Source organism: Pezoporus flaviventris, unplaced genomic scaffold (genome assembly GCF_033815535.1).
Source record: "Pezoporus flaviventris isolate CSIRO_AGI_PZ_B2104156 unplaced genomic scaffold, CSIRO_AGI_Pfla_v1 ptg000030l, whole genome shotgun sequence".
In the NCBI taxonomy this organism is placed as follows: domain Eukaryota; kingdom Metazoa; phylum Chordata; class Aves; order Psittaciformes; family Psittacidae; genus Pezoporus; species Pezoporus flaviventris.
Window position 1 is genome coordinate 6,941,032 of NW_026892578.1, and position 23,382 is coordinate 6,964,413.

At 39.1% G+C, this 23,382-nt stretch overlaps 1 protein-coding gene across 1 annotated transcript; it reads right to left on the reverse strand.

Annotated features, from left to right (window-relative positions):
• Positions 1 to 6,588: 6,588 nt before the first annotated feature.
• On the reverse strand, positions 6,589 to 23,023 carry MXRA5 (matrix remodeling associated 5). Its single transcript, XM_061459841.1, has 6 exons — positions 22,782 to 23,023; positions 20,153 to 20,282; positions 19,428 to 19,818; positions 12,097 to 17,088; positions 10,576 to 11,476; positions 6,589 to 9,295 (listed from the first exon to the last, which is right to left on the reverse strand). Exons 1-6 carry the CDS (start codon positions 22,970 to 22,972, stop codon positions 7,384 to 7,386), a joined length of 8,517 nt encoding a protein of 2,838 aa, XP_061315825.1. The 5' UTR covers positions 22,973 to 23,023; the 3' UTR covers positions 6,589 to 7,383.
• Positions 23,024 to 23,382: the final 359 nt, after the last annotated feature.

A 23,382-nucleotide genomic window follows, 5' to 3' on the forward strand; every position in this document is an offset into this window, starting at 1 on the left:
TGTGCTTGATGAATGGGATCACGCAGTAAGGAAGAAGCCATACTGCAGTACTGGTGCCAACATAGATTTCCCTTTATGGAGGTCCCATGTTCAAAAAAGTGCTTAGTAGGTGGTACACAGCTGCAGTCCAATGTCATAGCATCTTCCCTGTTGCATTACCCCAGGTGTCAATGCATAATTCTCACTGTATGCAGAGTATCAGAGGTCTCACCTATAGGAAGGAAAGAAATACGAAAGGTTTATCTCCCAGGCAACGAAAAGTTTACTTACTCAAAAGAAAGAGTAAGCAGAGGGTCAGTAACTCACATGTGCAAGAGACTCTGTTGAAAAATAGGAACGGGCTCAATTACTGTCACACTGTCTCTCTATTGATTGCACTCTCATTCCCTCACTATTATATTGCCCACAAAACTCAATTCCAAAGAAAGAGGTGAGGATGCTCACAGAATGGGTGAATACTTCATGTGACTTTTCAGCCAGGCTCAGACAATTCAAGGCATGTGAGATTCTAACCCAGATATTTACCCAAGTTACTACTGTTTATTCTAATTAACTGATCACTGCTGGCGTTACTGGTCTGAACCAGCAGGAAAAGGGAATAAAAGTACAAGCTATACATATGCTTGCACAGGTCTTAGGATATTTTCATGTTAGCTGGCTACACTCAAAGATGTTGAATGCTCATCTGAAAACATATAGGTAAATAATACCCAAGTTGGGTAAAATAAATGCCTAAAGCCCTTGCAGTTCTTTATTTCTGCTCTATGGAACTCTGAATGGTATGGTGTCAGATATCTTTGCAGAATAAACTCTCTGAATGATAAAGACAGAGAATGAACTAGGTTGGAAAAGAGCTTTGAGATCATCAAGTCCAACCATTAACACAGGACTGCCAAGTCCACCACTTACCCATGTCACGTGGCATAGATGCTTCTAGAAATCCCTGAATGAGATTTCTACCATAAAGATGTGGTGACAGTGGACGTGTTTATCATGTGCCCCTATTTGTCATGTACTAAACAGTTAAGAATTCCTCATAGATTATAATGAAGATTACATAGATAAAAATCATGAGCATAGACTAAGATTAACAAACAAATCTTTCTTTTACTGGTGTGTAGAATTAGTATCTACCTTAGCCCTAGGAAAATTCAGGAAAGATATTAACATAGATGTTGAAGGAACTCACAAGAGTTCTCATTTTCCTGGACAAGGATCTTGACTACCTGTGACAGTTACCAGACTAAACTGTTTTTAACTGTCTCCAAAGACAAGAATTACAAAATGTTCTCAAGAATAATACTACAACTGTTCTTACACTTAAAAAGTTTTCTTAGTACCAGAGATAGAAGTCCCATCCCTGGAAGTGTTCAAGACCAGACTGGATGGGGCTCTGAGCAACCTGGTCTAGTGGAAGGTGTCCCTGCCCATGCTAGGGGTGTGTCGTGGTTTAACCAGGCTATAAGTCAGCCATGCACCCCTCTTGCTCACTCCCCAACTTTCTTCACCGCCCTCCCCCCCCGCAGCTCCCAGAGGGACAGGGAGGAGAATCAAAAGAATGTAACTCCCATGGGTTGAGATAAGAACAGTTTAGTGACTAAGGTAGAACACAAACCACTACTGCTACCACCAATAATGATAAGGGAAATAGCAAGGGAAGAGAATACAATACCACTCATCAATAAACAGCCCAACTGAGTAGTGAACTAGCCCTTCCTGGTAACTCCAGTTTACATCCTGGGGATGACATGCTGTGGTATGAAATACCTCTTTGGTTAGTTTGGGTCAGGTGTCCTGTCTCTCCTTCCTCCTGACTTCCCCTCCTCTCTGGAAGAGCATGAGACACAGAAAGTCCGTGGTCAGACTAAACATTTGAGCATTAACTAAAAACATCGATGTAATCAGTGCTGTTCCCAGGCCGAAAGTCAAAAACACAGTGCTGCACCAGCTACTAAGAAGGAGAAAAAATGACTGCTATTGCTGAACCCAGGAAAGTATTCACCCCTTATTCCATACCATTCACCTCATGCTCAAATCCCACATTTTCAATATACCATCACTCTTACATATATGTGTGTATATATATATATCCCATGGCTTGACTTCACAAATGAAGACTTGGGAAGGGCTTTACCCACGCTTACTACAAGTGTGTTGAGACTAAAAAGGCCAATGTGAGATCGGCAAATCCAGTTGCAAAAAGCACAATGAAAGGTCTCCTTGGGTGGTATAGGAGGGGGCGCGATTCTTTCTACATTGTCTTTTCTCCTCAAGACTAGTTCTGCGTGAGTTCTCATAGGAGACAATGGCATGGTGTGTCTCCAAGTCTCCCGATTGGAGGCCAAGGTGGACCACTCATGGTAGTCAATATGGCCAAGGCTAAGGTATTGTTTCAGGAAGTCCTTATATCTCTTCTTTGGGGCACTTTTCTTGCGGCAACCAGTGGCAAGTTCACCGTAAAACACGATCTTAGGGAAGCGGTGATCCTTCATCCTAGAGACGTGCCCTGCCAGCGCAGCTGCAATTTCAGCAATATGGCCTCGATACTGGTGACCCCTGCCTGTTCAAGGACAGTAACATTTAGCACAGAGTCAGTCCAATGATTGTTTAGAATTGTATGGAGGCAGCGCTGACGAAAGTGTTCGAGGAGTCGCAGGTGATGACAGTCGACAACCCATGATTCAGACCCATAGAAAAGAGTAGACAGTACAATGGCTCTATAGACACTAATCTTTGTACTTTTCTTCAGGTGTTTATTCCAGCAGACTCTTTTATGGAGTTTTCCATACGCACACACACAGACAGAGAGAGAGATATCATTCTTTAGTGCATGGACCAATCCCTATAAAGCCGCTGAGTCCATTTGGTCCATGATGTCAGGTTCCATCTCTTGTAACAGTCTTTTGGGGCAGGAGAGGCTATGTGCAGTTTAGATTGTTGCCTGCTGATGCTGCTTGTTCCTTTACTGCGGAACTTGCCTGGTTTTATCAAAATTCATTCTCTGTCGGGATGATGGTCGGAGGGAAGTCAGGGCCAGTCACTGGTGATCTGAAGACATCTAGTTGGCGGGCTATACAAGTATTACAAAATAAAAGTATTACTGCTGAACCGAGGACAGGGGGTTGGAACTAGATGATCTCTAAGGTCACTTCCAACCCGGACCACTCTATAATTCTATGATTCTATGATCTGGCCTACATCTTGCCATAAGTTAACACTATTATTTCGCATACTCACCTCAGTGAAGCTGAAAATCACTGACCACTGTCTCTATAAGGACTTCCTACACATTTGACTACATTTTATATGTCGTATTTGGTCTTTTTTTTTTTTCCTTTGGCAGAACAAAGTAATCTAATTTCAACTTACAGGTTTTCTTTCCTAAAACACTTTCTTGGGCCTGGCTGAAAAGACAGTAATTATCTCCACTATCTCTATTATGTTGCTTCACACAGCCCTCATGAAGAGATGTCAAAGTGGCTATGTTTTGTTTGAAATGCAATCATGTTTACTTGTACAACTCCTACTCCTTCTTCACTAATTTATTGCTGTATGCACATTGTTTCCTCCTTTTGAGTACAGTTCTTGCATATTTTTACTGAATATATTTATTTTCAATCATTTCACCAATATAGAAAGATCACTCTGAATTACAATTTAGTCTTATGTACTTTAATCTCTTTCAGGATCATAATATTCACATATTTTCAGTGTCTTCTCTATACCTGATAGCATTATTGAAAATGTGAAAAGATAACCAGACCTAAGGTGGATTCAGTTGACATGTACTCCTAGCTGACAACCAGCTACTCCTGACTCCTCTTTAAATCTTTTGAAAACATCTATTCTTTCACTTTACAACAGATAAATTGTGTTTAATTTGGACATGAGACATCCCATATGACTACATAAAAAAGTCTGTTAAAGATGTGCCATACTGATTGTCTCTTCCCATACTCTGGATTAATTATTTTCATGAGAAGGTAACTAGTTTGCTATTGTAAGATTCGCTGTGGTGGAAACTTCCAGAGCAGCTGTTTCTTAGCACTGTGTTATTCTATAGATGCTCTTAGATTGATAGTTTAGTAATAAATTAAACAAAATAGCTCTCTTGATACCAGGGTTTGGCTGTTTTATGTTTCCTCAACATTTAGCATTTAGCATTTTTTTCAGTCTTCTTGTACCTCAATTTGCCCTCATGAGCCTTTGAGGATAATTACTAAAATGTGTAAGTGAACTGGCTAGTATTTTAGGAATGTTATCAGATCTTGATGTCACGAATAGTCTGTTTAATTCCCATGTTTTTTGCTGTTCTGGCCTACTGCCATTTTTATTATTAGTTTTTAGTTATATTAAGGATATGTGAACCTCTTTTTGTGAAGGCCAAAGAAAAAAAAGTATGTGTAACTCCAGTCATTTGCAGTCTATGAAGTTGTAATGACACCTTGTATTTCTCCTCCAAGAAAGATGTCAAACAAATCTTTTTTCTCCCTTGTCAAAGCAAAAAGCAAGGAATGGCAAGTTTTCCTTTCCATGGAAACTACCCAGAACCTGCTTTGATTGATCAAGTGAAAATTACGAAACTTTCTCAAACCAAGACCAAGCACTTAAGTTCCTAGCACTTTCCAAAATCAGAATAGGAACAAGGTCCCTTCTCTTTGAATGCATGGCTTGAAAAACAAATGAAGACTTCTGAAAAAAAATGAAAATTAATGAAGTTCTTGAAGGAATGTGAATTTGTCATTGATTTATTCAACACAGCTTGCAGATAATTACATGGAAATAAAGGAAGAAGTTATGAATTAAATTCAATGTCCTACAACTGCCTTCGTCTGATGGATGGCCAGCCAGATGGAGTGACATGTAGATTCAAAATAGAAGATCCAGAATTTAGATCCAAGAATAGAAGTCCTGGAACAGACTTGGTTCCCTTGTGAATGTCTTTATTTCTACAAAAGGAACTCAAGATTAATACCCTGAACAAATGGTATCTCAGCAAAGAAAGAATATGACAGACAGAACATATGGTCAAACACTGCTTTAGTGTAAAAAGTGTCCATATAATATTTGTTAAGCTGCAGTTATATTTATTTTAGAAGAAAATTATAATTAATAGGCCTCTTGTTGGGAGTATGCTTTCATGAAAGGGGTAAAGGCAAACATCACAGAAATGATAACACATAAAGAAGGATAATTCCAACTTTGAGAAAATTTTGCAAGTTTCCACTGGCAGCAGTGGAAACGTTGGGCTGATGAATAAACCATGATCAGATGATTTGTTTGATCCCAACATGCCTCATTTTTGGATTCTAGTTTCTTCCCTTAACACATTAATTCTGCTTAATGGAAATATAAAGAATTCAGTATCCAAGAATAAATCTAAATTCACATGTTAGTTGAAGACTGGACAGACAAATTTATAAAGGTGCTTGACTCTTACTCCAATGATATAATGCTGGCTTCAGACCCTTTTAAAAGACATATTTTTATTAAAAAAATTATTAGCATTTTCCAGGAAACACTATAAAATAAAAAAGTGCTAAAATTAATTAAAGGAACTAAAGACATATCTAATCTATGACATGTTCAAGGAAAATAGACAGATTAGGAAAGACTGCGTGAGCAATTCAGTTAAAAATCTTGACTACTTGGTCCTTCTTCATTAACTATTCTCATAACCAACTGCATCCCTGACAGATATTTAGGCACATGCTTCATCTTGAGCACTGATTTTCTGATTCAGGGACCAAGGATTTAAACCATAAAAGAGAAACTAAGTCATATTTGTTATTTAATTAGGACAGAAACATAACTGTAACTTTAATAAATGCTTGTGTACGAACATCAGTTTAGCCTTTACTGACTTTTTATAAAATAAGTTTTATGAAATACCCTGTAACATAAATTTTGCCCCTTGTATCTTCAGCAATGTCCTTGCCATTCAACATTCTTGTTAGAATCGAACACTTTTTACCTGTAGTATTTCAGTTCTGTTTATTATGATGATAAATATGAATTTTGCAACAGCTTACAACTTTCCTACAGTGGGCAGATTTGTGGGCTGAGAAAATCTTTGTTAACTGTTTTTAACAAATGTATATATTAGAACACTTTACATTACTTTCTGCCATGTTTTGATCAATAGAGAAAATAAAGCTTTTATTGTAGTTATATTCTAAAACATGAGAATAAGTTTTACAAACAATCAGAACTTTAAGAATTGGTAATATCTTCTGAACCCATATGTTTTAAGGTTGAGTTAACATTTGCAAAATTCCAATTGGAGTAGTTTGTTAAACACAGCATAGTCAGCATCTTGTAGCAGTTATTTCTATGCATAACTGATAAATCTTCTTAAAATTATGTATATTATCAAATAAACCACCCTTTATTAAAGAAAAAGTATTGAAATTGTAAATATATCCTTAAATATGCATAACATGAGTGTTAAGTTTTTTATTAGGAAGTCACATATAGAAAAAAAGAGTATGTATAACACTGCGTGACTTCTGTTTTTTGACTGAACTTCATACTCTTACTGTTTGGAGTTCCCTATTTTCTCAGAACAAAATGAAAACCACAGTGAACACCTTTTTTGGAAAACATTTTTAATTATAAAATGTACAGTATATTGACCTTAATATTATAAAACACTGTAATGCATCAGAGTCTTGTAAAGACCAATAATTTATAAAATGAGACCAAGTTCATTGTTACTCTTTCTAGTCTCATAGTCTGATTTAAAAATATATATATAAAATATATAATGAATGATTTGATTGTAGCATCCTTAGTAGCTGGACAAGGTTTGTTCATATGTAACTAACGTCTGCATTTATTTTTATTAAAGTAGATCACTCTTATTTGCTTAATCTTTGATTTTGAAGAGCTGATAGAAGAATGAACAGAAAGGTTAGTAATCATATTCTATAAGGCTAGATTATATAAAAGCACTGCAGAGTATAAAGAAAATTATGTTTTACTAAAGCACTGCTATCACTGCAGCTCATTTATTAACAGTTAATACTTCTTTGGTACTTTTAAGGTGCTTGTTAGAAAAAGAAATAGCTTTGGACTACTGACAAGAATAGAGTAGGTCTCAGATCCTATCGGATAACATGAAAAAAACCACACTTCTCTGTCTTAACAATTTAAAGACCTTTTCTGATGTATTAGTCACCTCAGTTTCAGTATGTCTACTGCCTCCTTTTATTGCAGGGACTTACTACCACATTGAGTACAAAAGCAATGCACTTTCCACGAAAATTTCTGGTTTTCCTGCCCTCAGCCTTCCTGGCTTTGTTGCAAGCAGTACTTTCCTTGTTGCACTTGCTTGGCAGTGACTTGAACACTAGTATCCAGCCAGAGGAATTTGTTTTACTGTTAGAATATGTGTATGTAGGTTGTTTTCGAATCACTGCCTAATATATTTTTAGCAGTGCATTTATAGAAGCCGGCATCCCTTTGCGTAGACTGCTGGATGACTAATGACCCCTGAGGGTGGAGGAATTTGTTTCCATACAGACGGGATTGAGCTCCTGTAGTCAGATGTGATTTGTCTGGAAGCTCCCATGTTATTTCTGCTTTAGGAATCCCAATGGCCATGCAATTCAGTTTTACTGAATTTCCAGGCCTGGCATAAATGACAGGTGCTGGCTCACTGGTGATCCGGGGAGGATAGGCTATCACAATGACAGGCACATTCATAACAGAAGTGCCATACTCTGTGGACACCTTGCACAGGTAAGTGCCCCTGTCAAATACAGAAGCCTCTCGCACTGTCAGTGAGCCATTCTCAAGCAGGGAAAAGCGACCCACAGCTTGGGGGGCATCCAGAACCATCCCATTGGGCAGAGTCCAGGAGATCTGTGCCCGCTGATTTGGCTGGGTGACACAATGGAGCTGCAGGGTTTCTCCATTGATGATGCTCACGAGGTTGTTGTACTGATTGATGATTTCTGGCCTGAGTCCCACCTTCAGGAAGACTACTCGTTCCACATAACCCCCTGGGTTTCTGGCTGTACAGCGGTAAGTTCCAGCATCCCCAGTGGAGAGGCTGCTGATGTGTAAGATCCCATCCCTCTTATGGTAAAATCTGTGCAGACGGCTGCCACTCAGCACTTCCGTGCCATTGGGAAGGATCCAGCTTGAGCTGGGCTTGGGGTTCCCCTGAACTGAACAGTTCAGATTGATGCTGTGTCCAGCAATTGCAGTGATCCTTTCATTCACAGGGTCTCTGAAGGAGGGTTTCTCCAAATGGTCAGTGATGAGGAGCTGCACAATCAGTCTTGCTTCCCCTCCTTCATTCCTTCCAATGCATATGAGCTGCACTGCATCTGTCTGCCTCACCCCTCTGATGTCCAGTGTACCATTGCGATGCACAGTGATCCTGTTCCCGTAGTAGGGAGCTGGCAGGATTACTCCTTCTGGAAAAGCCCATAAGACCCGTGGAGCAGGTACACCTTCAGCTTTGCAGTCAATAAGTTTCCGGCTGTCCCTGATGGCTGTCTCCCTCACAGATGTTATTGCACTGACATGACCATTGATTCTGGGAGGCTGAACATTAACCTGGATCCAGATGATTTTCCGATCTTCTCCAGCGTTGTTCCGCACCACGCAAGTATAGTTACCACTGTCAGATCTTTGAGCTTTTTGGATGAGGAGGGTGCCATCCCTATATATCTGGTATTTTTCAGATAAGGCAGGAATGGGGCGGTTGGTTGGGGAGAGCCAGGTCACTTTGGGAGTGGGCTCTCCTTTGGCTTCACATGCTACTGTGACAACATCACCATAGGGTACATTAATAACAACATATGTTTTGTTCCTGATGGTTGCAGGCTCAGCCACTACCTTGACTCGCACTTTCATCTCATCCTTCCCAATCTGGTTCTCAGCATAGCAGGTGTAGTCACCTTCCTCTCTCAGTCCAACGTCATTGAAATACAGGGTTCCATTATTGAACACCACATATCGCTTTGTCCGGCTGCCACTGTCATCTGACTGCATGAAGGTATTGATCATGCTGCCATCTGGGAGACCCCAGGAGATCTCTGGATTTGGCAGACCTGTGGCTACACAGTCAACTTTCAGGTCACCTCCGTACTTGACCTTGTGGTTATTCTCATTCTTGTGTTCTATTTTTGCTGGTTTCATCATCACGTTCACTTTGAGGACCACATAGTCATCTCCTATTTTATTGCGGGCCACACACAAATAGTCTCCCGCATCTTTATCTGTAACTGAATGGACAACCAAAGTCCCATTGCTGAATACTTTGATTCTAGTCTCCAAGGTACTGTAAGGAAACAAAAAAGCAGAACATGAGCTGCAAAATCACATTTTAGGCATTAATTATTGAACAAAATCTGGGGAAAAAAAATGCAACAATTCAACAATACTGAAAAAAGGAGAAGGGCATTGCTATTATTAGATAGTTAGATGATCTGAAATATCCAAGATATTCCACCACCAAAAAGCAAATGGAAAATAAAAATAATACTACTCACTTGTAACCAAGCAATTTGCTTCGATGTAATGGCCTTAACAGTGTTTTTGATCATTAAACAACCATGAAATACCAAATGCTGGTATTTTTAATTATTCTGACTGCATGTACAGTGCTCTGTAACATTCAAATTTGAAAAACTGCCCAAATAAAGATCATGAGGGGAAAAAAAACAACAAAACAAACACCCCCCCCCCCCACCCCCCCACCCCCCCCCCCCCCCCAGTATTTTCCTGCTATCACTATGAGGCATAAAATAAATTCTGGATTTGGTGCTATCTACAGGCTACCTAAATAATTTTTTTGTCAATATGAAAGAAATTATGATTACATTCAGCAATTAAGTTGTTGCCAATTATGCATTTTAATTTCAGTACATTTCTCATCTGTATATAGTGCTCAAAGAGTGAGCAATGAGTAATTTGTAGAGCAGAAATTGTGTTTTCAGCAAAGTCTTAGGAGAGTTACTGTAGGTTTGGAGAAGTGATATTTTAGTTGACATTACAGACATTGGAGAAGATACCGTTTTAGGCATTTATATGCAGCTGGGTTTGCACAGACCTTACTGCAAGGAAATGTTTGTTTATAAAACAATGTTAAAATGATCATGCTTACTTAAATAAATATAATATGATTTCCTTCTCCTATGTGTACTGTGTATAATGATTTGTACAATAGATAAATAAAAATCAGTGATCGCATTTCTCCTTGAGAAAAGCAGACACCTATGCAACTCTATGAAGTCTAAGCACATGGGAACAAGCAGTACACAAGCTATGCATCTTAACTTTTGCCACTGGATTTTTTGCTACATTTACAAGTGGCTGTAAAAGACAAATAGTGGCAGCTATATTTAACATCTGAAGCTGACTTTTCAAGACTACTATTATTTTCAACAAAATTATGCTAAGTTATGACTTAGCTATCTTTTGATGTAATTTCAAATTCTTCCTTAAGGATGGGAGGCCTCATTCAAAAGTCACAAATGAAACTTGTACAGATATGAATGGTCTTTTCTCTAAGTTAAACTAAAATGTAATTTAGCTGCAACACCTCAAATAGTAATTTACCTGTGTAGGGAATCAATCATCCTTTTGGAAGGCAACCTCCATAATATCCGAGGCCAGGGGTCACCAGAAGCACTACAGTCCAAACGCAGGATGCTGCCATAGGTTACATCTGTTCTCTGAGGAGAGGTCCCAGTGATCTTAGCGTTAGATGCATGCTTCTTCACATGGAGTTGTATTATTCTCCTGGCAGCTCCCACCATGTTAGCAGCAATGCACTCGTAGGTCCCACTGTCCTTGGGGGAGACATTACGAATATAAAGAGTTCCATTGGGAAAAACAAATAAATTCCCATTGACAAACTGAGAAGGTCGGATCTGTGTGCCATCAAAGACCACCCAGCGAATGCTGGGAGAAGGTGCTGCTTTGGCAGTGCAATGGATGTTAATACTGCTACCAAGAGGCAAGGAAATGTTCTCTTGCTTATCCTGCTGGATGATGGGGGGTAAAGCTGCAATGTGTAGCCTCACTGCAATGCTGTCAGCTCCTGCAGCATTGCTTGCTATGCATTTGTAAACTCCTCGGTCTGAAAAAGTTGCTTGCTTGATAGACAAAGTTCGATTTTCATGAAGCATTATCCTGCTTTCTGTTGTGGCGACTGTCTGCAAAATCTTCCTATCTGGGAAAATCCACGAAATATGTGGGCTTGGAGTCCCACTAGCCTGACATTCCATTGCTATGGTCTCTCCAAAATAGACCGTGACATCTCGATAGCGGGAAAGTAAAATTTTGGGTTGGTGAGCTACAACTGTGAGCACAATGATCATTTTATCTATGCCATGCAGGTTCTGAGCTGTGCACAAATACTGTCCATGATCCTGAAGCTGAACATTTCGGATAACAAGGGTACCATTTTTCCAGACTTCAAACCTTTGTAACCTGGTGTTGGTTGTAATTAGAGCTCCTAGGAAGGTGAGAGGAAAGAAAGAAATGGAAAGTCAATGGTTTTAAGACAGACATTGTTGCATTGAAAAAGTCTTATATTTTAGATTTGCTTAACACCAATTACAACTCCAGTTGGATCACATGGCATATTCTGTCACACTCCATAGCTCAAATTAGTCTTTGTTTCCATTGCAGAACCATACTAGCTTCCAAGCATGCACAGTGTGGGACTTTTTAAGGGCTTTATGCTTTAGGATTCCTCTTAAATGTTTACATAATTTATGTTTTCCTTTTGCTTATGGAGATGACACACACATCAATATCTAAGGCAGTAATGTTAACAAGCTCACACTCACTAGTGTCATCATAAATTCTAACTATGAACAGAGCTGGCTGATATCCCCTCTTCAAAAAATAAGCTTATAAAATGCTAGAGGTTTTCTTTAACTACAAGAAATACTGCAAGGTTATTTTTAGCTGTAATGATTACTTGCAAATTTTTATCTATAATGATTAAAAGACAGAAATTATTCTTCAGTGTTTTGGACTATTCCTGCAGTCATGCCGCATGTCTATGCAACAAGCCAAGTACTTGTACCTTTTAAAAAACGTGGAAGAACACAATCTTCTCTGTCTTACCTGTAGAGACTTTTGTCCAAGTAATAAAAGGCTTGGGTTCCCCTAGTGCATCACAAGGGATAAAAACATCTGTTTCAGCAAGGATGGATATGCTCTGAGACCCTTTTGTGCTAATCTTAGGTCTTTCTCCGTGTATCCTGAAGTTAGTGGAAGACTGAATTCCAGATGAATTGTGAGGCATTATGCCTCCCACATAAGGCATAGATGGAACTTTTTGATGACGATGGACATTTTTAAAAGGATGAACTGTTGTATATGTCTGTGGTTTTGTGTGCTGAGAAAGATAGCCTGGAGGTGTAATCTTCAAAATCGCTGGTGGCGGTGATGTAGTGGTTGTGGCATGCAGCACTGGAGGCAGTGGAAGAGCTGCAGATTTCTGCGCTGTAATCCTAGTAGGCGAGACCTGGGCAACCTTATCATTTGTGTCTTTTGGAACTAGTTGACTAGGGACTACTGGTTTAGGATGCATACTTAAGTGAGGGAATATGATTGTTCTGTTGGAAAGGAGTGGCATTCTGGAACTGGGATAATAAGGGATCCCTTGACTTGGTAGTTTCCCTGCTGTGCCTCTGTTATCCGGAACATAGTTACTCCCAAAAAATTTTGAATTAATAATGTATCTGTTCTGACCTGGATTACCAAACTTGCTTGCTGTGAATGGATTTGTTTTGTGAAATGGAGAGGCTTCTGTTGGGGTAGTTGTTTCCCTCTGAGAGGCCAAAGATTTTTTATCCTGGATGGTATGTGCTGCATATGCCGTTATCTCTGGTTTATTTGTGTAGTGAAGAGGCTGATGTGTTATAAAATAGCGAAATGAACCTTGTGTTACAACATATGGAGGTTTCACTGTACCTCTTATTGGAACATGCTTTGGAGGCACAACAGGCAGTCTTTGATTTAGGCTTGGTATCATTCCAGCAGGTGGATGGGGAAGGTCTGGATTTAGCAGTAAGCTGTTGTTTGACTTGCTACTATACAACTCTTTGAATTGCTCCTCTTTTAACTGTACGCTAATCCTGTTTTGGCTAGAGGAAGGAGTAGGGTGTACATTCCATCCTGAGCTCACCACCATTTTATCACTATCTGCTTCAACTTGTTTTGCTTCTTGATTGAAGTTATTACTTTCCTCAGTTGTGGAATGAAGAGAATGTCTTGAAGTGCTTGAAATGGAAGAGGGAATAATGGTAAGTTTTATAAATGGAATAAAGGCAGTGGATGTAGTCTGAGGCTTTTCAGTTGTCTGCAAAATGGGATCATGATGAAATAAATGTGACATCACTTCCTTTTTATCCAAAGAAAATGGCTTTGTCCCAGTCCGGGAAGCATCAGATTTCTTTGTTTCTTTAAGTGGAAAAGTCTGAGTTTCTGTCATGCTGAAGGAGGAGGGCAAAGTAATAACCTCTAGTTGCTGAGGTGACTCAGTTATTGCTGGTGATTCTAAAGATACTGTGGGCTTCCATGGCTCCTTTGAAACTGAGAGGTCCTGAAAAACTTCATCTGTGCCAAAAGGAATACTTAAGTCAGTCATAGTGGGGTATATCAGCTGGAATGTTCCTGAGGTTGTTTCATTAACTGCAACTTTTGAGTCTAATAGGATTTCTTGAGATGCTTGTTTTGTAGATAGTATCAAGCTGTTCATATCCTTAGGAAAAGTTGTTGTGCTTGGCTGTTCTGAATTTCTATCCATAGTTTTAGAATCTGCTTTAACGCCCTTCTCCTCTGATATATTGTCTAATGAGTGGTATGTTGGCACTTCACTTTGTTCTGGTTTCAGAGGTGCACTTGACTCTCTCGTAGGAACTGTGTCATGTACAACATATGATGATAAAATCGTGACAGGTGCAGTCACTGGAAGTGCCAAGGTTTCAGGAACAGAAGAGAGTGTCACACGTTTTTCTTCAGATGGAGAAGCAGTAGGCCTGAAGAAGGAAGTTGTGACCACCTCTCTGATTCTGGTGATTTTCTCTAAGACAACTGGATCAGTAACTAATGAAGGAATGAATTCCATATGCTCCTTTTCCTTAGTGTGTATTTTGATATTGTTTTTAAGATCACTACTTTCAAGATTTGCAGAAGTTCTGGTCACAGTTTCAACTTCAGGTGTCCTTGGAACAACGGGCATTGCCTCTGTGGTTAAAACAACATGGGGGAAAGGCTTTGGTCTTTGCCGGATTCTGTTCAGCCTCAGCCTCTTTCTCCCATAAGTCCTTTTTCTAGCATGCTGAGTAATAACTGAAGGCATAGTCCTTCTATAGGGAGTTGTTGTGGCCACAGTGGTCAATTCACTGGTAAAAGAAGTAGGTTTTATCTCCTCTGCTGTTTTATGAGAAGCATCAGTACTATGCAAAATTAATGTGGGATCTAGTTTTGGAGTTGCCAGGTTTGTGTGTTCACCTCCCTGAAAATTCTCTCTGTAACTGCTGGACATGCTTTTTTGAGTCACTGTATTCCTGCTGGTCTCAGGTTCTTCTTTGCTCTGAACCTTGATGGGTGTGAAAGCTGGAAAACTTGTATTTAAGTCTGCCATTTTTGTCTGATCTGCGGATACTTGTTTGTGCTGGTGTATCAAGTCATTGCTCTTTGCTGTAAATGGAGAAATGGATGAAGAAATGGTAGTAGCAGTGCCTACAGAATCTGTTGGGATGACCTCATCCAGCTGAGGTGTTAAAATTACGGTGTCAACATGCATTGGCTCCGCTTCATTTAACTTCACGCTTGTGTCCAAGACACTGTGAAGATCCACAGTCTGAGATTCAGCTAGGACAGTAGCATCAAGCGGTAGCTCAGCAAAAGCAGAATTTTCCTCTGATGTAGAAGATATAGTTCTGTCTACATTTTCCTCAGTGAATGAACTGCTCTGAATATTGGGAATGTTTGCTTCAATTTGTCTGGTTGGAGGTTCTTCAGTGAGAGCATAGATATTTTCTTTGACTACCAGCGAATCATCAGCCCTAAAGTTAAGACGCTGCTGGCCTTGGGGTTGCACAGCTGCAGAGACAGGAGTCAAATGTGGATCTGATTCAGTGATTTCTACAGAATATATACTTGTAGGCGTTTGTAAAGCCCTGTGGTCAGAAAAGGGTTCAGTTTCTGAACTCATTAATATGGACTGGACTGGAAATGCCTCAGTGTTGTGGGAAATAGTGACTGAAGATGGTTCATCTTCACCCACAGGTGAGGCATCAGCAGAGGAATCCACCACATTAATTGCTGTCTCTGAAGATGGAGGACTGGCTACTGGATAAGGGACTACAGTAGTTTTCTGCATGACTGATGGCAGTGCAGTTGTTAAAGAAATGGTCACGGCTGTTGCTGTTCTAGGAATATTCTTTCCACGAACCTTTGCCAAAATGTCAGCCCAGTGCTCTGGATTAATCTGCTTGCTTGCCACATTAATTCTCCTTCGAGATTCAAATACTCTCCGGCCTTCTGCAACATTGCTGTCTTGGGTTCTATCAGGACTTTTCCAGATTTTCATTTTCCTTCTGCCTTTCTTCCCCTTTTTAATTTGAGTATCTGACACTTGGTCACTTTTCTGTTTGAATGGTATTTCCCAGTCTTTTAGGTGGTTCTTCTTGCGTGGGAACTCATCTACCCCTCCTGCCCCTGATCCTTCTCCATCACCTATGACTCGCCCTCTTGATTTTGACAAACTTTTTGAGCCTGGGCGCTTTTTTAGTTTTATCCTCTTAAACGACCTGTCAGACACCATTTTATTTATTGTGACCCTTACAACCAACTGATCTGACCCCTGCTGATTGACAGCCACACATCTGTAATAGCCACTATCACTGACATGGCTTTTTGGAATAAGCAAAGTACCATTGTTCAACATATATCCTTTTGAAGAGTTTGCTAAAACATTAAATACCTGGCTGTTTGGAAGAATCCAGCTTAACTGTGGCTCTGGGATAGCAACTGCATTGCATGGCAAAACTATAGGATCTCCTACATTTTTTTCAACTCTCACTACATCTGAATCAGCTACCTGAGTAGCTGGAGGCTGCACTACAAGTCTGTAAGTCATTATGTCCATATCATCTGTCACTTGGGCAATGCAGTGGTACAAACCATCATCAGTGTAACTCACTCCTTTGATTATTAGCTGGCCGCTACTGAGAATGGAAAACCTACTGTCTTTCTGATTAAATGGTGCCTGCAGCTTAGTCCCATCTGGAAAAAGCCATTGAATGGAGGGGCTTTCAGAGGCTTTCACACTGCAGCTCAGCTGACACTCTGACCCTTCCATCACACTCTGTGCTGTCCTTGTGCTCTGGTTTTGCTCTATCATTACCCATCTTCTTTGCTGCCTGGTATCTTTGGTATGAATTGTCTGAGAAAACACAGTAAAAAAAGATAGTACCACTTTCTTCCCTGTACTCTGTTGCCTGTTTAACTGGATATTTATAAGGGGTTGCATCACCCAGGAAGGCTTAGACAGTATTTGAGCTTTTACACCTGTGTAGTAAACAGCATCATAATCTGAGCCTTGCCTGTACTGGTAGATTATTTTGGGCTCTTTGCTGAGCATAAGTTCCCTCTCTAATTTGACAGGTACTTCACTGTAATAAGCTATAAGCTTCCACAGCTTTTCATAGTTTTCTCGATTCATTGGACATTCAAAATCCAGTGAAATTGTTGCATTTATATCAATCTCCTGAGTCTGGATTTGATTCCACTGAATTTTGGTAGAGCCTGTTGGCTTTTTGATTTCACAGTTCAGGTGGACTACATTGCCATGCTCATCAGTCATATTCAGAGTAATGTTCCATGGAGAGGACTGCAGCTCTTCCAGAGGGATTTCATAATTGTCACCATCTTCCTCACCCTGAGTGTTGCTCTTCTGCCTCAGTGAGGACTGAATGGTAGGTTTCTTACAGGAAATATCATTTAAGTTTTGAATATCTTCTTTCTGCAGCTGCTTTGGGCTGTTGCACTTAGGACAGAGCTGTCCGCCTTCATAGGCTTTGTCTTTTTTGCATTTCAAAACACCTGCAAGAAAAAAAAAAGGAAAGAAAAAACAAAGGTGGGGTACAAAAGATAGGCAAGCTGAAGAACTCTGTCCTAGAGTTAGAGAGCTCCCAAAACTAAGAAACGGGCCTGCATGAGGAACACATTATGGCACATGAAACATAAGGCAAGGCTTTTAAAATGGTATCTCTTTGGTTTACAGTTGAATGGGTGCCCGATTCTCAAACTGACCACAGTTTCTTCTGAATTTAAAGAGAGGACTGAATACTCAGTCCTTCTGAAAACTAGATTCACTGCCTCTGAATAAATGCCTAGAAATTGAAGCATTCAGAGCAACATTTTAGAATTCAGTAAAAATCTACACTATGTCAAAAGGTCTGCATCTGTACAGGAACAGCCTACCCACCTAAATTCTGGATGTAAGGTGAAGAGGAGAGCTTTTAAAAATGCAACCTGAGAAATGCTGGACTTTCTCATTAAATAATACAGGAAGCTTTTTGTTTTTCTCTATTCATTAACAACATAACTGCCAATACACAAAACATTCTACTGTAGCTACCAGAATCTCCTGACTAGTTCCTGCACTTACAAGCTATACATCATAAGCAAAAAAAAAACATGAAAGTACCACTTCTTCGCTGACCTCTGAAATAACTGTAAACTCTGCAATGACAAAATAAATAATAAACCAGAGGAGGAATGCTAAACTTAGAAATTATAGCCTTGACTCCTCTCTTCTATCAATGCCAGAAAGACTCTTGTCTATGCCTTGTCAATCTGACAAATAGAGTTTCTTGAGAAGATCTTACAAATAGAATATTTAACTAAACCAGTCTATCACTTGATGATCCAAATATGATGTTTCAGAGATAAGGAAACATGATGGAAGTGGCCCACAATCAACTTGACAGTCAGTGGCCACACTGGTCTGAAGAACTTTAATAACTCTATCTGGAAAGAATTAGCACAGAAGTTAATGTTATGTAGATATAAAATCTGTCATGCATGAAAACTGCATGGATAAATTATTTTTCTTTCCAATTATTTCTGCTGTTGCAGTGTAAAGAGGGAATCTAATTGAATAAAAATGCTAACAAGCCAACACTGCACAAGGAAAGAAAGTTAATCTAATATTCCATTGTTATAATTTACAGTGCAACTTCAGTACACTTAATACAAATATTCATTTGAATCAAGAAGAGTATATAAGAACATTAAAATATATCAAAGTTAGATGCCTCAAGTATCGGCTCAGGCAGGAACACTTACATTACACATTCAAATACCACACATTCTTAAAAGAGTTGTCCTATGGCTAAGTGCAAAACTGTGGTGAATCACATATTATAAAATTACAAGACCCATCATTATCCACCATACATGCTCCAAATCATTATATAAGCTTTGTGACTCCAGTACTCATTTGAGCATCTTCAATTGCAACTAAATGACAGTACCCTCTAAATATTTTAGCGGCAGCCCTGGTGTAACACCAGTCTCTATGGCCTACTATGGTAAGCACTTAGCCACCCGAGATTGACACTGGTGAGCTGAGATGTCCAAAAAAAAACCTGACATTCAAAAAACTACTAATTTAGTGTATTCCTGACATAAAGGCATTATAAAAGTGCTCTGGTTTTGCAGTTTTGTTTTTGTGTTTGTTTTTCTTCTGCCCATGACCAGAAGTATTCCAGATTAAGCAGTGTGATACTTATCTCACATTTAAGCCTGAAAAAAGATAGACCAGTTATTCTAGGAAAATAATGCAGGATTATAGGTGTTCTCTGAAAATAGTTAAAAAATATTTGTTCCATCATAAAAGGACGTTGTGATCACAAAGGATGTGATCACACACATATAACAGCCTTAATACTAATAACACCAAAAGTTAAAGGACTTATCCACTAATTTGGAAACCTTACTTCTATTCCTTCCTTAGCCAAACAAGTTCAAATTCAATGTTCCCACTTCCCATGACAGCACATATAGTTACTAGCTTTGTTCACTGAGGACAATTGCCAGCCCTTAGTCAAAGGTGTACTGCTGTGCAAAAGAACACACTAACAGGTTATAACCTAACTCCTCCTTTCAATTGTAAACTTCAATATCACTTTTTCCATTTGAATGTAATACCTAATAATTGTTGAATACAGATTTTTAGCTAGTGATACATAAGACTGCTTCTTCTTTGTACTTTTTTTAAATACATTCATTTATTGAATGGTAACAGAACATGATAGTGCACATAGGCATCACCTAAGTAACAAAACTCAGGAAATACCAAACTATCCACATGCAGAACAGGAGAAGAATATCTAGTATTATGAGCTGAAGAAGAGTTGGTATTTTTTTGTTCTTACCTCCAGAAACTTCATTCCATTCAAGAAGCCACTTTAAACTGCAGTCACAGGCCCATGGATTCCCATGAAGGTAAAGATTTTCCAGCAGTGTCATGCCTTGAAACATCCCTGCAGGCAAGGTCCTAAGACCATTTTCAGATAGGTAGAGATGTCTTACTGTTGACAGTTTGAAATAATCAAGGACCATAAATGTTGAAAACGTGTCAGGGTGAAGCTGCTGAAGCGAATTTCCTTCTAAGTGGACCAGTCTCAGAGAAGTTAATCCATTAAAAGCATTTGGATGAATAAACTCAATTCTGTTGTGGTCCATGTGCAGTCTCATTAAGCTTGAAAGTCCTTGGAGAGTTTGATCAGTTATGACTTGCAATTTATTGTAACTAATTTTGAAAACCTAAAAATTAATTATCATAAAAAAAGAATAAAAGAGATTAATTTTTGATTTTGATCTAAATCCAAACAGAATAGTAAGCAAGCAAAAGCTTTCCTCCTACATTCAAATATACTTTGCACCACTAAAAAATGACATGCTGGTCAAGGGAGAATACAACTGAGTATTAGTTGGCATTAGCAAGTATGACACAGGCATAGTTAAGAGATCTCAAATGTATTTGAGGGGGAAACGGTATCTTAATCCTAAGAAATGCATGACAAAAAAATGCTTATTTTTGTCTTCTATTATTCATGTAAGTTAGAATTAATGAAATTCAGAAAGATCCTAGCATTACCTGTAGAGACACGAGATCTTTCAAAGCACCATTAGGTATATCCTGAATGTCATTTCCATGTATCATGAGCAATTCCAGTTTTGCAAGTCCAGTAAAGGAGTTTTCATATATAGATTGTATACTGTTAAACCTGGAAAAAAAATCACATGTGCAGTTATATTTTATGCACTGGCTGCCACAGACTGCAAATGTAAAATTAGTATAACCTAACTTTCATGAAAAATTGGAGGGATCTCAGTGCACTGTCAAAGGGCCAGAAATTATTGAAACATTTTTACAAGGCCAAGTATACTTAGTTCATGTTTACATTAAGATTCCTTTTAACTAAATTTGTGGCGCTTTAGCTGTAATTTATGAGTAAAAGTAATAAATAGGCATTTAAGTTCTAATAGTTGTCAGTATGTTTTTCCATGCAAGTCAGTTTATGGAATGGTAATAAAACAGTGGCATGTAGCCAACCAATGATGCTATGGAGCCTGGCAAACTTGACAGGCTGCAGGGTTGCCAAAATAGCATCTAACAATAAATGAAGAAAGATTTGGAGAAAGGACATTAAAAATGGATATCTTCCAAACAGCACAAGAAGCAGGAACTCACATCCTGCTTCACTTACTGTTACAACATGTAACTGGCTACATGAACTAATTACATAAGATCTAACAATTGACCTTCCAATTATACAATGCAAGCCTAGAAACTCCTTTTGGAGAAGGAATACAGAAAATCTACTTTTTGAAAATAATTCAACTTTACTTTGGACAAATAAATCAGGTTTTATTGGACAATATGGAAGCCTGAAGTTTGATGATATAGCTCTGCATTTGGGTTTTCTGTATGTACACATAACCTTAAAAGTATGAGCTAATCTTGGCACAAAATCACTAAACGAAGCATAGAATTTTAAGTATTTTTCCTACTTTTAACACTTTCAAAAAAGGAAGGGAAAAGAGAGCAAGAAAATAAAATAGTTTGGATATGAAGGAAATACTTTCAGATCCTCACTTTGTTATCTATATGAAGATTCTGGATTTGTTTTGATATTTTTACTTCACCACCTGCTGACCGATACCTCCTATAGATCTATTAAGCTTAGAGCAGTCACCCTATTAAAATTCCTTATTTCAACATGAACTTCTAAAAAATATGATCTAAAGAAAAAAATAACCCTAAATTATTTCTAGTAAGGAAAATAATCTTTACCTCCAAAATATATAGCACCTTAAAACAGAGCTATGGTGAAAGCTCTTTTCCAAAATAAAAGAAATGCAACAACAGACAGTTAAGACTGTTTCCATTCCTGGGAAAGGACACAGCTTAGAAAATGCCATTTGTAGTGATGAAATGCAAAGGTAGGAAAAGGCTTTTACACTAGCAGTATCAAATACTGTACTTCTATGAAAAACCAGCAAAAACACCTAAATAACTTGGAAGCCTACATCCCATTTTCAAAAGCAATTTAGGGATAGAATTTGCCATAGAATTTTTATGTACAGGGTGGAGTAGGCTGTGAATATGTGTAGTTTTGAATGTCAATGAAGAGGGCGACATTTCTGACCCAAAATTGGCATGAAAGTACAGACTGCTGTAATATACAGTTATGGAGTACAAGGGCATTTTGAGAGTAAAATTAGCCTTTAGGTGGATAAAGTGCTGGTGGGCAGAGATTTTCACTACAGAGAAGCAAATAAAAAAATCAAGGTCCCTACTGTCAGTCATTGCATGATCAGTTGCAGCTTACAAGCCTTGAGGTGGTCGGGGTGAGTTTATACCAGGCAGTGAGACAGCTCTGATATCAAGCATAAGAGGACTGTGATTCTTGCATCATGTCATGTCACATAATGACCCTACGCAGCACTTTTGTGATAGGCAGCCTACCAACTGTCCCTGCCTCTTTGTCTCACAATCTGACAGAGAGATATGAGTTGGCAACACCCTGGCAGAGGAAAAAGAGTTGGAGCCTGAGCAATCTCTTTCCAAAACATTGATGTCTTCTTACACTGTGCTCAAATTCCTTGGGGGGGAAAAGAACCCAACAAAACAAAACCAAAACCATCCCAAACAAACAAACAACAAAAAATCTAAACAAACAAAATCAACTGCAAAACCAAATAAACCAATCAAACAGACCCCAAAACACACAACTCCAAAGACAATGGAGTTATTTTGTTTCTGCTGTATTGCTTTTTTAAGATACGCTATATCTCATTGTACTCCAAAATGATACCTGGCTATGTTACAGAATTTTACTCCTAATATATATATATTCTTTTTATATCAGGTATAAAATTCAACATTTAGTAGAAATCCCATAGCGGGTTTAATTCACCACATTTTTTTATACACTATAAAAGACGACATATCCTATTTGCCAAGAAGGACTGACACCATGATATAAATACTTATTTAAAAATAATACTAACTTTTCTTGGAAAGATAAGGGCTACACTAAAACTTTCTCCACCCCAGTAATTGTAGCGTTTGAAACAGAGTGCCTGCAAGTAACCTCTCATCTCTGCAGTTCTACTCAGAAAGTACACACAGAGATCCCAATCCACAGCATGTATGTGAAGCGTTCCAGGATTCTGCAGCAGGAATGTTGAAACTGTTTGCTACAAACTGCCATACAAACCCAAAATTGATTCTTTCCACGTGTCTGGAGATCCTCGCCGGCACGGCGGCCAAGGAGCGGAAGGTGCAATGGACCTCAGTGGGAACGTAGCAGGCGCAGGGCTGGGGGCAGGTGTGGACGCCCGGCGGCAGCCCCAGCCCCAGCATCAGCACCAGGGACAGCGCCTTCGCCGCTGCCGCCCGCTCCCGCATCGTGTCGCCTCCCCTCGCCGTGCTCCTCCTGGGTCGTCCAGGGTGAACGGGAGGGAAAAAACAACAGACAGACAAAACAATGAGGTTTTCAATACGCTATTTCAATACTCTGATTAGCTGTGTCCCAGAAGGTCTGTAGGCAAGGCAAAGTTCATCTGGAAAAAGGTTTTCTGCCATCCGCATCATTTGCTACATCAAAGTTAACATTTCCCCCATCCTTGACTCCTACTGTTCTACTAAATACCCATTCCACTACAGTTATGCTGTCTCCCTATGGTAACAAATTCTGTCGGCTTGCTCTATATGCCAAGGGTAGTACTCATCTCATCTTATCTAAAAATTTGAAAACTTCAAGGTAAGCATCAGGAAAATCACCACGGCTCCCTCTACAGTCAACAAAAAGAAAAATG